Source organism: Mycteria americana, chromosome 3 (genome assembly GCF_035582795.1).
Source record: "Mycteria americana isolate JAX WOST 10 ecotype Jacksonville Zoo and Gardens chromosome 3, USCA_MyAme_1.0, whole genome shotgun sequence".
Taxonomy (NCBI): Eukaryota; Metazoa; Chordata; class Aves; order Ciconiiformes; family Ciconiidae; genus Mycteria; species Mycteria americana.
The window spans coordinates 11,586,262-11,602,427 of NC_134367.1; the positions used below are offsets into that span (position 1 = coordinate 11,586,262).

Genomic DNA, 16,166 nt, shown 5'->3' on the forward strand with positions numbered 1-16,166 from the left:
CGGTGCTGTGATTGGCCTGCGGCGCCGCCAATCGCCTGTTGCCGCGGCAACGCGTACGCCCTCCAGCAGGCACACCCCCGCGCGTCCGCTGTCGGCGCCTGGTTGGCCAGAGCGGCGGTGACGCGCGCGCGAAGGTTTTACGGCCCTCAGCTGGAGCAGAAGTGGCTGGAGAGGGCGAGCGGCAGGCCTGGAGGCGGGAGGTCGGCGTCGCCGCTGCTGCTGCCGCCATGACGTTCAAGCGGAGCCGGGACCGCTTCTACAGTACCCGCTGTTGTGGCTGCTGCCATGTGCGGACCGGCACCATTATCCTGGGCACCTGGTACATGGTGAGAAACTGGCGTGGGGGGCAGCCGGCGCCGCCGAGGGGGCGGTGATTTGGGTTGTGCGCAGCGCGCATGTGTGGGAGTTCGGCGTTTGCCCAGCTTAGGAGCGGGAGCGGTGGGCGCGGAGTGGGCAGTGCGCATGCGCCGCCGGTGGGCTGGGGCGGGGGCTCCGGAGGGGGCTGTGGTGGCGGGCGCAGCGGGGCTTCCCTTGTCCTCGCCTGGGGAGTTGTTCCCCTTCGGGAGTCGGCTCTCGTCGTGCCAGCCGTCGCGATTGTCCCCTGTGCTGTTCCGTGTGGGGGAAGCTGCACGAGTTTGCTTGAGTCACCCGGCGTGGTTCGGGCCTCTCTCCTTCCTGGGTCCGTTTTCGGGCTTGCTAAACCCAGTTGTCCATTGGCGGCCTCCCTTGTTATGGTTAGAAAAATAAAATTAAGGGAAAGTTCTGAGCGTTTTAACCTGGGTCTCCGAGAGGTTCTGCTACTATTCCCGTTCCTTTTCTTAGATTGGAGGTGTAGGGTCTTTTATATGTTTCAAACAGAACTGAACGTGTCCTTGGTAAGAGAGGAGATGCTAACGTTTGGGGAGACTGGAATTTGGGGTATGTTGGGAATAGGATGGTAAGATGTGGTTCCCCCGAGTAATATGTAACTTCTGAGAGGAAGGTGAGGGTCTTCAAAATGAACATGACTTCTCCTTCTTGAAGAGCTCTGTGGAAAGGGAAGTTCCTGGTTATTTGGTATGCTGTGTTCTCAATACTGTGGTTGAGGAGCGATAGAAAGTTTTAGTTTCCAAAACACCTCTTGTTTTCTGACTGGTGGTGCTTTTTTTCAGAGAAAGAGCTGTGGTGGTGAAGCTGAAATATTAAAGATAGTTTTGAACTAGAGTAAAGTAGACATGTGAAAACAGTATCAGCAAGTTAAGGCCCGGAGCCTTAACTTCCCTTAGTTCTCTTAAAGGGGAACTGAGTTCCCCTTTATTGAAGTCATTTCCTTATCCTTCCTTCCCCTTACCCTCATGGGCAGTAAAAATGTGAGGATAGTTTAAAAACATTGCATCATAGCTTTTCTATTCTCCTGAAGCTGTAACCAAAGCCTGTATTCTCCTTCACCCTTCCCCAGATTGTAAAAATAGAGAATGCTGAATTTTTAGGCCTTGATGTGAAGGAGCCATGCACAGAAACTGCTTTTACAGGCATGGGGATTTAAGTTTGGAGAGTTTATGGTTTATCTTTAGCAAGTATGGGGAGATCCTTTACTTTTTTTCATCTTGGTCCTTCCATTGACAAAAAAAATTACAGGCAAACAATAAAATGGCAGGAGAGAGGAATGGAAGAAAAAGCAAGGTAGGGGAGTGGGAAGTGTAACTAAACTCTAGGAAATTGATTTTTTTAATTTTTCTTTTTCAAAAATAAATTGGAAAAAATGTCTTGGTGTTGATTAAGTTCTACTATTAGTTCATGTAAAACAGAAAAGTAAGATCCATGGCAGTACTGAACGTCAGACTTGTTCTGGAAACCTGCAAAACTTCCAGAAGTTTTACCCTGTGCTGATGGAAGGAGATCAAGAATATGCTTCTCGTACTTCAAGTAAAAGCACAAATTGTTAACAGTAAGGAGACATTCATCCTTGTTATGAAACAAATGTACCTTACTGCCTTCCCCACTTTCGTTTCTTGTTCGCGGGGTTATCTAGAAACCCAGGAACTTGGTGGGGGTGGTGGGCAGGGATGTGCTTTCCATGGCCACAGACCCAGTAGTACTTCCAGCTTCTACCTCTCTTGCTGTCCTTCAGTTTCATCTTGTTGCCTGGATGCAGCACCTCTTCCTCTTTTCTGAATCTGTGCAAATATCTGTAGTGCTTATGGACAGTGAAAAGTATGCTGGTCAGGCATACTTTCCACATACACCTGATGAGGTGACTGGCTTCAGAGGTGGAGTGGTGTCTGAGGCAAAGTGTTCCTTTGATGTCCTGTAAATGCAATGGATTGAGGCTGCTAGAGGGAAAAATATAGTTGAGTTCAGGGTAGCAGGGTGCATGCAAAGTACTTCATAGCTGTGTTTTTCTATAAACTGTATCAAACACTTTGTTAAACTATGCATTGAAAATTTTTATCCAGTTCTTCCCAGCTGTCAGCTGGGAAAAGGTGGTAACTCTTTTAAGTCTGACAACTGTTAGATGTTTGAGCTGAAATAAGGTCTTACCATGAAGTCTTAGGTGGTCTTGCCTAATGCTTTAAATCGGAATTCAACTATAACTCATACCTTTTGGAGGTAAAGTACAATTTGGACAGTGAAAATTAAACTTATCTTTCTGCTGACAAACGTAAAAAAAAATTAAATGGCCTAGGGTATGTCAGGTTGTTAGACATGTTAATGCACCATTTAAGTATATCACTAACTTCAGTCTTTCAGACACTAGCTTGTGATAAGTACTTCGAAATCAGTTTAATATTCTGTGCTTGTAAGTTACAGTGGGACAAATAGTAATAACTGTCTGTGTGGGGTTTCTTTGTTGTTTTTGTTTTGGTTTGTGGTGGGTTTTTGTTGGTGGTTTTTTTTTTCCCAAGGGAGGTAGCTTTTTGGTGGGGGAGAATGCGTAGTTCAACAATAGCTTTGTGTTACTGAAAATCTTGGTCAGCCTGTGTTTACCGGACAGACTGTGTTCTTGTGCTGTGCAGTCCTGAAGGAATTTGATACCAAACATAAAATGGAGTCTCGTAGCAATCTACTCCAGATGTTTTAGTCAGATAAGAGTTTTGGCTATTTAATACACGTGCGTTACTCTTATGTAACCATTTCTTTAGGCGTTTTCCTATTCCTTGCTTATTTGTATACTCTTAAATCTTGCATCTAATTAACTCACCTCCTCACTAAAACAGTTATATCACTGTCCTTGTGTACTTCTGTTAATCTAGAGAGAGCAAGGACGTTACCTTCTAAAATGTCTGCTGTTGATGCTGTGTGATCAAACTGTGTCTTTTAAGCATGCTTCAGTCCGTGTGCTGCTACTGTTTCTGATAAATAGATAAAACTGTATTTGGAAAAAGACAAGTTAAGAACATTTCTAGCGGACTCATACTTGAGTTCCAGGACTAATGCAATTTGGTTTACTCTGCAACACCCGCTACTGTTCTATGTAGGAAGGAAAAAGAAACCTCCTATTCCTAGCTCCATAATTGCAAACATGTGGCTTTGAAGTTTGTTTCTTCCTGTAAACTTTCTTATTAGGCACAGCGCTTTCCAGAAACCGGAAGTATGAACACTGCACTGGCAAAAATCAGATCAGAGTTCAATAAACAGTCTAAAAGTTATAACATTGTTTTGGAGGGAGTGGCTGTTTCATTCTGGCAGCGAACTTCAGCAATCGAGTCAAAATGATGCAATTGCTACTGGTTAGCAGGAGGGTGAGGATGATCTCTGGAGTTGTTTGTTCACTGAACAAGATTTCCAGAAATGAAGGAATGTAACTGGTCTCAACCTAATCTTGACAGTGTTAGAAGCTCTGAAATACCCTATTTAAAGTTATTCTTTGTCAGTTTTTATTATTTCAGTATAATTAAAAAAAAAAAAAAAAAAACAAAAAACAAAACAACAACAACAAAAAACCCCATCTTGGTTTGTTTCTTCAGGAACGTGTTTAAGGAAAAATACTGGAAAAGTGAGATGAAATGAGAAAGTGTAGTAGTGCAAGGCAATTTCCCTCTCCTTTCCCACTCATAAAAGGAACTAAGCAAATGATAAGTAGGAATTCTTGTTTATGTCCAAGACTTTTAGTCACTCAGAGTGCTTGGGGAAACCTAGACTTCATGTTCAGAGCACTTACATGATTAGGCATTAAATGTATATACCATGGAGATAAGCATTAGCTTTTTAATTAGTGGTTTTGTTATAGTCCCACTGTCTTTTGAATTCTGATCACATGGGGAGCTAATATTTCTGTTACCAGTTTGTAATAATTGCTCACTTTCTACTTTAATACTAGTTATTGGATTTTTTAAATTTTGATATAAGCTCCACCAAACTTCTGTTAAGCTCTATTATCCCAATTATAAGAGTAAAATACATTTCTTAAACTACTACAAAACTAAATTAAGGGTTTTTTTAGCTTAATGGAACAGTCTTTTGAACGAGAACTTGAACATGCAGTGTGTAATTTATTTTTTTATTATTATTTTTTTACTTCCTAACAAAAAAGACTAGAATGGGGACTGCTGGGATTTCTGAGGTGTTACCTCAGAACACTGCGCTATCCATTGAGTGCTGGCTTGTCAGGGTTGGTGGTTTTTTGGGGGGGATGGTGGTTTTAATCTTCAGATTACTCTGAGGCGTACCTGTGCTATTTTTTTCTGACAACTTCTCCATGTAGACCATTTGTGGACATATATTTTATTTGCAGTGAGTATATTCTTTTAAGCTCTGACGATGCTTTGCAATCCAAATCATACTCTTGCTGCCAGTCACGTTGACTATCAAGGTGAAACAAGCCTTGGTCTTGCTGTTATCAAGCTTTTGTGAAAGAAGAATGATAGAAGTTAAAATACAGGCTCTGGCTTTGTGCTTAAAAGGACTACAAATTTGGAGTTGTTGGCAACTCTTAATTGAAATCCATATGTTGAATTGCTCAGTGCTGTGATATGATTCACAAATAGCAGTAATGGAGTACTGGAAACCCTGCATGTTAATTGGCAGAGGTTTGGGTTTGTTGTTTGGATTTTTTTAAGTTAGTATTTTTATTCTGTCTCACTGATCCTAATAGATTGGATTTTGAATTACTCTAATTTCCTATTTTCCTTGCACGCCATTTCATGTTAAGAACATAAAGCTTTAATACTTTGAACTGCGCTCAGTAACTAGTGAAATTACTAAGGACTTTTGTATGCTAAATTAGGACCACGGATAGGATGAAAATAAAAAAAGTGACAGATGTAGGATCACACTCTCACAATTCCAAGGCATTCAAGTTCTTCAGTACTTCCATATTCATTCAAATGCTGCTTGCTCTTTATCTTGAGGCAGATAGCCTATCCTGGCAGTTAAACTCACTATGGAAGTAATTGTCTTTTGTCCTGAACTTTATCACTATTTACGTTAAAATGATGACTGTGTATAACCAATAAATGATTTAGCTGTAATTGAACATGCCTCTCTGTGTTTTATGAAGTAGAAATCAATCAGATCAACTGCCAGAGATCTGAACTTTGACATAGGTTTTTTTAAAACAAGTATAGAGCAAGAAATTATTTTCCAAAGTATAGGTTGATACCCCTAGTTCACTCAGAAGGAGGAGGAAATAGAAGGCTTGAAAATACATTGAGAGCAGAAAGCCAGAGTAGAGAAGGATGAAACAGGAGTGGTGAGAGAATACAGTATTCTATACTTTTGAACAATGGTGAAGCAAAGTAAAAGATTTAGACAAGTGGCAGATGAGCAACTTGACAGTTTGCCCTGTAAGAAGTATCTTGTGAGGGGGAAAATATGCTCATTCCAAGGCTAAAGATAATAGTGGCTAAACTTAGTTCTTTACTGCCAGCTGTACTAGTTATTATATTTTACATTCCAAGGCATAAAATGGGGGATACAAGTGGCTGAAAATAGCAGGAGTTTCTAATAAGGTTGTATAATACACGATGACATGACAGCATTTCTACAAAACGATCAGCTTTGATTTCACTAAAGGGTTCTTTTTAGCAGAAAGTGTAAGCAAGCTTATCACCATGATATATCTAAACCGGGGGGGGGGGAACCCAACAAACCCCTTTTTTTTTGTGTGTGGGGGGGAAGCTTGTAGGATCTGTGAGTCTTAAAAGCTAAAACTCCTTTTGAATGTTCAAAAGCTTTTTTTCCTTACTGAAAACTTCAGTAGTTGTACGTAGACTTGCCACTATTACTATCATTGACTCCTGGAACCAGGCCAGTAAAAGAAGAAATATCTGGCAAATATTCTTAAGTTGTGAGAAACTGCAAACCAGTCTGTTTTTTTTCTTTTGAGGCTAATTGTAAAAGATCCTGCCGGTGGTGGTGATCATACTGAATATTGATTGGAAAACGACTGCAGCTTGAAAATACCATCATGACCTTTTTTTGTTATGCAACTTTTTTCTTTGGCATGTCTCTCCAGATATTAGTTACAGAAACTATGCCCCTGTAAACCCTGAATAGGTTATAAATGCTGTGAAGGCAATTTTGCAGAGGCTTAAGCTACTTCTGACTCTTTGAGCTCTTACTGTTACTGAAAGCATTTCTGGTCTTTACCAAAATGGGGAAGCAGAAGTAGTCTTCAATGGCAGTGTAAGTGAGGAGAAGGACTGGTAAGCACATAGCCAATGCTGACTGCTTACAAATTTTGGGATTCAATCTTTGTGTGAGATTTCTTTTAACTTTACCTGTGTTTGTGCAGCCTTTCTGATAAAGACTGATGAGGTTTTAATAAATGATCTAGGAAGGGGAGGGAGCCAGTTCTCCCCTGCTGTGTTAAAACTGTAACGTGGGAGACACCAAGAAGCAAGCTACATTTGAGGATTGGAGCTGTAGTGGAAGTTTTCCCTCGTACTCAGTATTTACTGTGTGATGCTTGCACATCCCCTTGTACTGCTTGCCCCCCAGCACGATTTGAAAGAGTAGGGTGCAGTACCTTATTTGTGCATTAAATTAATGCTGCTTTTCAATTTGTTGTAGAAAGCAGAGACTCTCTCCAAATGTCCCTCATTGTGTCCCTTGTTGTACCTTTTCCTTCCTGGCCTCTTCTAACTGTTTCCAGTTTTCCAGTTCACATATCTGTGCATTCATCATGCAGCATCAGTTTAATTATGGCATTTGAATCCTTCCAAACCCTATCCATCCTCTTAATTTGCAAAGTTATTTAGTTGTGATTCGTTAAAAGTGTCCAGTGGTCTTCTGGGTTTTTTATAGTGGTTTAACTAAATCAGCTTGAAATTTAATGGTAAGTTGGGTTTGTGGTTTTGTGGGTTTTTTTTTTTTCCTTCCACATATAGGCAAAGCAAAGAGTTTATTTCTAACTGAAATAAAAGATTTCTTAGTGTGTCCTTAAAAAGATCATAGCTGTTGCAGTGTAAATAACCTTTAGGTAACTGTGATCTTTCTCAGGTGGTGAACTTGCTGATGGGCATCTTGTTGACGGTAGAAGTGACTCATCCAAATATAGTGCCAACTGTTGATATCCAGTATGAAGTCATTGGAAATTACTATGCTTCTGAGAGAATGGCTGGTAGGTGTATAACTCTGCTGTTTGATTAGAAAATAAAGCATGCAGTATCATGGTGTATTTGCCTTACATTAGTGTGTAATACATGCGTACAGTTTTTAAATGTGGTGGTCTTGTTTTCTGAATTTCTCTTTAATTATTCTGGGATTGAGGTCTTCTACAAGAATAAAAAAAAGCTCATATGGAATATTACTTTTATTTCATATTGCTCCTAAGCATCTTAAACAATAGGATTTCTAAAGATTTCTTGGCCTTCTAATGCTTTCAGGGTTGAATTATGTGTGGAACATCTCTAATTCACTTTCTCCATAAACATTTACTATACTTGCTGTGTCAGTAAAACAAAAAGCAGAAAACTAATTTTTTAAATTTTTTTTATTTATTTTTGGTGATCCTCATAGATTTAAGGAAAGCACTTACAGCTATTGTGTAGGAGTTTACTAAGAGGAAAACCATGCCATTTTTCTAACAACAGTGGAAAAATTAGGATGCCAAGTACTTGAGTGAAACCAAAGTATTTATCTAAAAAGTTTGACATGCAGAAGAAATAGAAGAGAAAGCATGATGAACAGAATTAAACCTACTTCTGCTCTATTGTTACGGATTAAGTGTATGATGTGTGCAAGTGTAATCAGTGTCAGACTTTTGCCTGTAATGACCAAGTTTCTTAACTGTAGCATGACATGTAAACTTTTGCACATGCTTTGTTTTTCTTGTTTTTAAATGTGCAAAAATATGTTGAGTGTGGGACTTCTAATGTGTCTTGTCTAAGTCTGTTATATTACACTGAAATTTAGGGAGGGTCATATCCAGTCTGGAGCAAAGAGAAATAGTACAGCACAAACCTGGCTTTTGAGAGTTCTGGTTTACAGTCTTCATATTAGTTGTTCATGACCTGAGTTGAGGATCTGTCAGTTCTGACCTGTGACCATAACTCACGCTTGTTAGTAATGAAATGAGAGTGGGAACAACGACCAAATACTTCATAAAGCCAAGATATTAAGTAAAATTACAGCAGATAGCTGTAAAATGTCGTATGTTTTGTAGCAAATGTCAGTGTACTTGGTAGCCTTAAGCTTACATGACTGAGAGATGCTTCTGAAGGTGCTTTCTCCACTTTTTAGTGTAAAATGGCTATCGCATGCTTTTGACTTGAAGATTCTTGTTTCCTGTGTTGGACTATGGGCTAGAGGGTTTTGTGTGCATGAAGGGATATTACAATTTTGATTGTGCGTGTGGATATTGTGAGTAACAAGTCCTCAGAAGAAAACCACACTTGTTGGTTATTGCTGAGTACTTAGGGCTCTCTGATTGACACAATGCGTTTCAGATATGGGAGGACCTCCTCCTTGATGCCATCTGTGTATGTAGATACTATTATCTTGTACTGAATTGGGTACTTAAGTGCTTCTACAGTGTATCTTTTCAAATCAGTTGCAGACTAGAAAGTGAAGCTACGATTCTCAGATCATGTGTTTCAAGCATGGGAACCACAACAGTTTGGCTTCAGTATTGCTAAAAACATTAGCTTACCACATCTGTAGACTCAAGCTGGTTTCTTTCTCTGTGTTTAAAAATGTAAACTGTGCTTGCTGTAGGAGAACGAGTATAATCTAACTCGTGGAAAGCAGCTGTGCTTCTGTCATCAGTGGCTGTGATGCACAAGGAGAATCTTTATAATTCAGTTTCCAGGAGTGTCCTGGATTCTGCTACCATTTGGCTTCTGTTCAACTGCCTTTTCTTGTAAATAACGGGATACCTTCCACACAGTGACTTCCTGTTTTCCTTAGTGTTATTGAAGGAGCAGTGCTGCTCCCACTGCCAATGACCGAATTACATAATCACACCATTTTAAAGTGTAAAGGTTGATGCTGTGCTAGCTTCACTTAAAATTCTTACCAGTTGTAAAGTTAATCATCCACATACTTTTAGCACTGACATACATTGCAAATCGGCATCATTATGTTGCATTACTATCAAACTATGTCAGGCTTCTAATTGATGTGTCTGAGCTTTGTTCAGGCTTTTGATTAAGGCAGAGGGATTTTTCCAAACGCCTGCTGGTTTTCTTGAACTAGATCTTTTTCCATTAGGAGAGGTCAGAGTTACTCAGTTCAGTTGCTGCACAGATGAAACAGTTGAGTGAGAACAGATCATAGTAATGGATAGAGCTTGTGGACCTGTCAGCTGCAGCATGACAACTTCAGGAAATGACTGATGCTTATTGTTTTTCTTTTAATGCAGAAAATGCCTGTGTTCTATTTGCTATCTCCCTCCTCATGTTCACAATCAGTGCAATGATGGTGTACGGTGCAATCGCTGTAAGTATATTTATAGTACATGGTTTTAAACTTGAATTTTTTAAGGAAATATATTATAGGCTGCTGCTTTTTTTTTTTTTTTTCCTTAGCATCGTGTAGGCTGGCTGATCCCATTTTTCTGTTACCAACTCTTTGACTTTGTGCTCAGTTGTCTGGTTGCCATCAGTTCTCTAACCTACTTGCCCAGGATCAAGGATTACCTGGATCAGTTGGTAAGTGTTTGTTCAGCTCAAATTGGTATTTTACATTTGAAATTAAACTTCGGTTTAATTAGATAAGTGACTGAGCTATAGTTACCTTCCTGTGCATACAAAAGAGGAATTCAGGCTGCAGCAGCCATAGGGGATGACTGCTAGGTTGGTTATAAGAATGAGAGCTTATGAGAGGTAGAAGGCCCAAAGGTGTCATTGCTTCCTAAAAGGAAAGCCAGGGAGAGTAAAGAAAGAATTGTGGTGGGAGTTGTTGGTTTAAACTGTCTCTGCTACATTTGCACTCGAAATAAAGATGTTCCTAACCCTTTAAGTGATGTGTTCTGTGGCAGGTTTGCTACTGCAGATGAAAAATGTGTTGACCCTTATTTGGTGGGGGAAGGGTTAGAAGAGTCTAGGTAAGGATTGATAGGATGTAGGGTCCTACAGCATTATGGGATGGAATCTGAGATTCTGAGGGTTCCTTTTTACGTTCTATATGGCTCTTCTCATTTTGCAACAATACCTTCTAAGGAAACTGTAATGGAGTTGTCATTAACACTGCCTGTGTTTTAACTGCAAGAAGACTCAATGGATAGAATACACTGTCAGTTAATGGGGATCACAAGCTCTTTCTGGCATGTATTTGGATCTGTTCAAGTAGATGTTTTTAAAAAAAAAAAATCCTTTTAAAACAGAGATTAAAAAAATTGGTTTTGGAGAGAGGCTTTGTTACTGTGGTAAAGGACAGAGAAGAGTCTGAAATTTGCAGAAGCTCTTTTGTTTTGGCTCTGAAGTTTGGGGGCAACTTTTTTCCTTTCTACTCTGTGCACATGTACATTACTGGTTGGACTGACAGGAGGTCCAACTATATAATACTAACTATATAATAACTGTATAGCTAATAACTATATAATAACTGTATACTAACTGTATAATACTGACAGGAGGTCCAACTATATAATACTTAATACTAAGTCATTAAAGAGTTATCCATTAGAGGACTGTAAGTACAAATGCTGTATAAGTACAAAAGCTGTATTAGCATGAGCTTGTGGAAGTGACTAAGGACATAGACAGTAGAAGCCTTCTTTATAGGTAGCCCTCTTCTGTAGTGACCACCTGTTCTTGCAGGACGGAGGCAGGATAAATACTGTGCTTTGTGGGCGGATAAAGAAGGAACTAGTGAGAAATGGCACTTTTTGTTGTTTCTGGGGAGTAGTTTACGCAAGAGTTTGTTTCATTTGGTGTGAAATTTGGATGTCCTTCTGTCATATTTGTGACTGTACAGTGTTTGTACTTACCTTCTCCCTTTCTCTCCCTTCCCTTTTTTTTTTTTTTGACTAGCCGGATTTCCCTTACAAAGATGATCTCCTTGCGTTGGACTCCAGCTGTCTCTTGTTTATTGTTCTGGTGTTCTTTGTTTTATTTATCATTTTAAAGGTAAGTTAAAACTTAAGCATATGTCTGTTTCATGAGTTACTATATTAAGATGCTATCAATCTGAGTTAATTCTCAGTGTTGAATTAAGAACTATTCAGTTCTAACTACAGCTGACTTCTTAATGCTGAGTTAAGAACTTCTTTGAGCAGAATTGTTAGGATGTTCAATTATGGTATGACTTTAGTCTTACATTTTGTGTACTGGTGTCTTCAACTAATTTGTTTTATGCAGTGGGGCTTGTTTATGCAGTTCTGACCTTCCTGAGTAGGAAGTAGGAATGCACAAAGACTTCAAATACCCTGTTTTTGCATATGTGGAGATAAATTTAATATTTGTAATTAAGCTTGTAGTGAAACAATATTGAGTTACTGCATACAAATTTTCTAAACAAAACTTTAAAAATCTCTCACTGTGCCTAACAAAACCAGGGTGCATGTTTTGGAAGGAAGATGATGGAAGGAGGAAATGCATAGGTTAATTCAGAGCTGCATCTTTCTTTCTACTGAAGGGTGGTATTACCAGTTATTTGTATTTAGATTAAAAAGAAGATTCATTCATTTGAATTACAAAAACTTGTGCAGACAAAGCATATTAGAGAAATGAATTGATAATATACATTGGGCATGACAATATTCCTTTGTTGCATTCAGATTGAATTTAAGAAAAAATGAAGTAAGGAAAAAGTTTTTTACTCATTTCCTGTACTTTCTCCAAGAGGAATGTCTGACTGAGGGGAGTGGAAGCCTAATACAGTAGATAGTATTTTTGTATTGATTGGGAAGTTCGGTACCTTGTGTATAACCACATACTAACTCGTCAATGAAAAATTCAGAGAGATTAATGTTATACAGATTAATAATAAAAAAATATCTAATCCTCATCAGAGCATGATGGTATGTCTTTCTACAGCAGTTAATGTTGACTTAAAGTCCAGGCTACTTTGCTCTACTGTCTTCTCCTTGCCACCCCAGTTGTGTGTTCGTGCCCTCTCCTTCGCTCTGGTAGCTGGACAAATAGTGATGTTAACTCAGGGATGAGTGGAATCGTGCTGTTGGCCTGTCCTCCTCTCCTCCTCCTCCTCGGAAGTTTGGACTGAGATCCACAGAAGCATAAGCCAGTTGAGGATTAATTTGATTAGCAGTGCTGAGGCAGATAGAGAGATTAGTTGAATGGATCTGTGAATTCTTTTACTAAAACCCTGTGTGGTTCATATTCTCTGAGTCACTATGGTAGCAAAGCTAAATGGGGAACAACATTGGTATGTGGCTGAATCTCTGAAATAGCAACCATTCCTCAGATATGTATCGACTAAGTTAATTTATGCTCCTTTTTGTCATATGAATGTAATCCAGCATCTGATTTCTGAATCAGCTAATGCATATGAGGGCTTTAAAAAGAGAAATCTCTCTTCTTTCAGGCATACCTAATTAACTGTGTATGGAACTGCTATAAATATATCAGCAACAGAAATTTGCCAGAGATAGCTGTGTACCCTGCTTTTGAAGCTCCTCCACAGGTAAAACCTCTTTTTGAGATAAAAGGAACCAGCATTGTTTAATTTTGAAGTAGAAAACCACCATATCCATATATGTTTACAAGCTTTCTAAACAAAGACTGGAAAGATTAAAAGAGTTAAAGCAGCTAATGTTACGGTGGGTTATTTCTTAGTTACGTTCTTACAGCGCGTAAAATAGAAGGAGGCTTTGTAGAGAGAAGTCTTTGAATGTTGCTCTTGTAATAGAGTGAAGCTTTCTGATTGCATCAGTCAAAATGTTCCCTGCTGCTCTGCAAAACCGAGAGGCAGTGGGGTGGATTGAATGACCTAGGGTTAGGTTCAGCAGAGCAGTAAACTACTGTTGCACCTTCTTTCACTTCCTCACTAGCTCTTAAAAACATTTGCCTGCAACAGAGGATTAAGTTGCTAATGGGGCATGTATGTTCTTGTTCTGTTTTTTTTCTAAACCTTCTGCATTAATCTCTTCAAAATGTCTTCTTTTTAGTATGTTCTGCCAACCTATGAAATGGCAGTGAAGATGCCTGAGAAGGAACCTCCACCTCCCTACATACCTGCCTGAAGCAATTTTTATGTTAATTAACATCTGTACCAGCTTCCTGGGGGTTTTGTCTTTTAATCTTGCAAAACTGCTTAAGTAATAGAAATATTCAGGGCTTTAGGAGCAAACTGTTCTGTTCAAAATATGTTTGATATAAACTTACTAAGCAAAACGCATCTGGGAGTGATTTTGTTTGCTTTAATTTTTGTTCTCCTTAATGCTCTTAAACATTTTATTGCCTTAGGGCCTTATGCTGCAAGAACTTATGCATGTGACTAACTTGTGGCTTTTAATAATACCAACTGAGCCAATCTACGATTGAAGTTAGCTACAATTATAAGTGTCTGCAGGATCGTGCCCTTAATTTATATTAATTTTTTTGTAAAGTAGTTCATAAAGACAATCTGATCATGCAGCAAAATGACAGTTTGCCTTTATCCATTTTTTGGAGGGGTAGGGGGTTTGAATGTGGTATATATGTGACTTTTTTTTACTTTGCACTTTTCTCATATGTTATCTTACCTTTATTGTGTTTTTTTGGTTATCCTATGTCTTGAAACACCGTATATTTCAGGAAGAAGTGAGGGTGGCACAGGAGTTGTATTACAATGTGCTGAGAATGCAAAAAAAAAAAAAATTGAAATGTGGAAGATGGTTGCATGCTTCTAATCTTATATGTATTTTCCTCTTTGTGATAAATGATACTTAAATAAATCTTTTAAGAAATGTTTACCAGTAGCCTTGGTTGATCTGTTTGCTGGTTTGTTTTTTTAAGTGCTTCAGTGTACTGCAGGTAGTCCCACAGACATGCAGCTTAGCGAACACTGGCTTCCTACAGGTTGTTTAGTGGTTGATCTGTGTTCTTCAGCAGAAGTCCTCCTGTGGGTGGAGGACATGAATTCCCTTTCATGTATAAGCTTGTATTGCAGCCTTTGCAGTTCAAGTACTCGGGTGTCTTCTACTTGTCTGGTTGCTACTTATACATAAGCTGGGAAAAGGGAATTGCACTGCAGCCCTCGGGGTAAATTTGATGTCTGATGAGCTCAGGTGTTAAGAGCAGGACAGACACCCGGTAGGACTACAACATTATTTACACTGGCAAATGTCTAAAGTTGTTGGACGTATGCCATAACTTCAGAAATGTTCTTCAAAAAAAAAAAAGTAAAAAACCAACCAAAACAAAAAAAACCCCACACCCAACTACAGACAGCAACTTTCTACTGTTCCTCCTCTGTGGTAAAAGATAATTTAATGATCTGCTAATATATCTGAAGAAAAAATGGCTTTCTACTTTGCAAGATAAAAGGGACCTGGGATTAAACTCTGGGGGAAAAGGACTGAAATTGCTACACCATGCAGGTTGTTGATTATGGCAGTCTGGTCGAGTACGTACCTCCCTGTCCCCCAACATGTTTAAAAATGCTCTCAGTCATTTCCACACTATCAGCAATAGGTTCCTTAGTTTTCTCTTTACCCAAGATGCAATCTGTGAGAGCACCTTGAACTGCAGTGGTGTAAGAACATCTTGTGGCACTGTTCTGGCAGCGTCCTGCCCTTCCAGTTACCCTGTGCACCCGGGTGTCTCAGCAACTGCACTCAGCTTCCAGGTTCCGAGGAACTGCATTGGATCTGGACTCCCAAAGAAACTAAAAAAGGGGAATTTTTAGATGCTGGCAAAGACTGTTTAAATGTGACTTCTGGAGAGGAGCTGAAAGGACTACATGAAACTAAAGTGGTCTAGGAAACGCACAGCTGAAACTATTAGGGAGTTGTGTGATCCCAGAGCATATACTCTGGCCTGGATCCATCTGCACCGAGAGAGATTCAGTGTGTGTTGCAGAATGAAGCCAAAAACCTGCTCCTCCAGTAGCTGTCTGACCACGAGTGGGCACCAAAGGAACTGGACAATGTTGGATATGGGTAGAGGGCTCCAGCCAAAGGGTGGGTGTTGAGAATTCCCAAAACGTGGGTGGGTGATCATAGGGGTCAGCAGTATTTGGCAGCAGCAGGCACTGCTTGAAATTCTTGTGGGGTGTGTGTGCATGCTGTTTGTTGCTCAAATGCAGCTGCAGCCCCCTCTAGGAGATGAAAGCCATTGTAGCCCACTGGCCCCTTGTCCTGTGACATTTGTCTGCATGAAGGGTGGTGGTCCCTCTTCCTCGATTTCATTTGCAGGCTTTGCAAATGTGGTGGTAGCCTCTCTCACTGTGCAGTCAAGATAGTACTCGCTGAAGTGAGTCAACACCTGCCCAAGACTATACTGCTGGTGAGTTGTGAGGCTGTGGTGGTTTGTTCCTGTTCCACATCAGGGCTTCCTGTTCCCCTTTCGGAGGTGAAGAGAGAAAAGATGGTCCTGCAATCCAGCATGTTGACTGTGGGTGCAGAAAAGGTGTCTTCTGAAAGACTGCTGGAGATCATAGTGGATTTGTGCCCTAAACTCTGCTTTCCGTTAAAGCTTGCTGCAGCTTCCCACAGGAACTGGCAGGATTTGCAATGCTAGGGACCGAACAAAATGCCCTAGGTTAGATTTGACAACAGGGAAGGCAGTTTCTTGTGCCTTGGTGATCACGCTGTGAGCTTTTTCTCCCATTCTTTGCAAACACTGCCTTGGAGATAAAGC

The 16,166-nt window shown here is 39.9% G+C and overlaps 1 protein-coding gene across 1 annotated transcript; it reads left to right on the forward strand.

Moving 5' to 3' along the window:
• Positions 1-117: 117 nt before the first annotated feature.
• Positions 118-14,276, forward strand: LAPTM4A (lysosomal protein transmembrane 4 alpha). Its single transcript, XM_075497867.1, has 7 exons — positions 118-326; positions 7,423-7,543; positions 9,785-9,861; positions 9,951-10,073; positions 11,397-11,492; positions 12,910-13,008; positions 13,493-14,276. The coding sequence occupies exons 1-7, from the start codon at positions 228-230 to the stop codon at positions 13,565-13,567; spliced, it is 690 nt and encodes a 229-aa protein (XP_075353982.1). The 5' UTR covers positions 118-227; the 3' UTR covers positions 13,568-14,276.
• Positions 14,277-16,166: the final 1,890 nt, after the last annotated feature.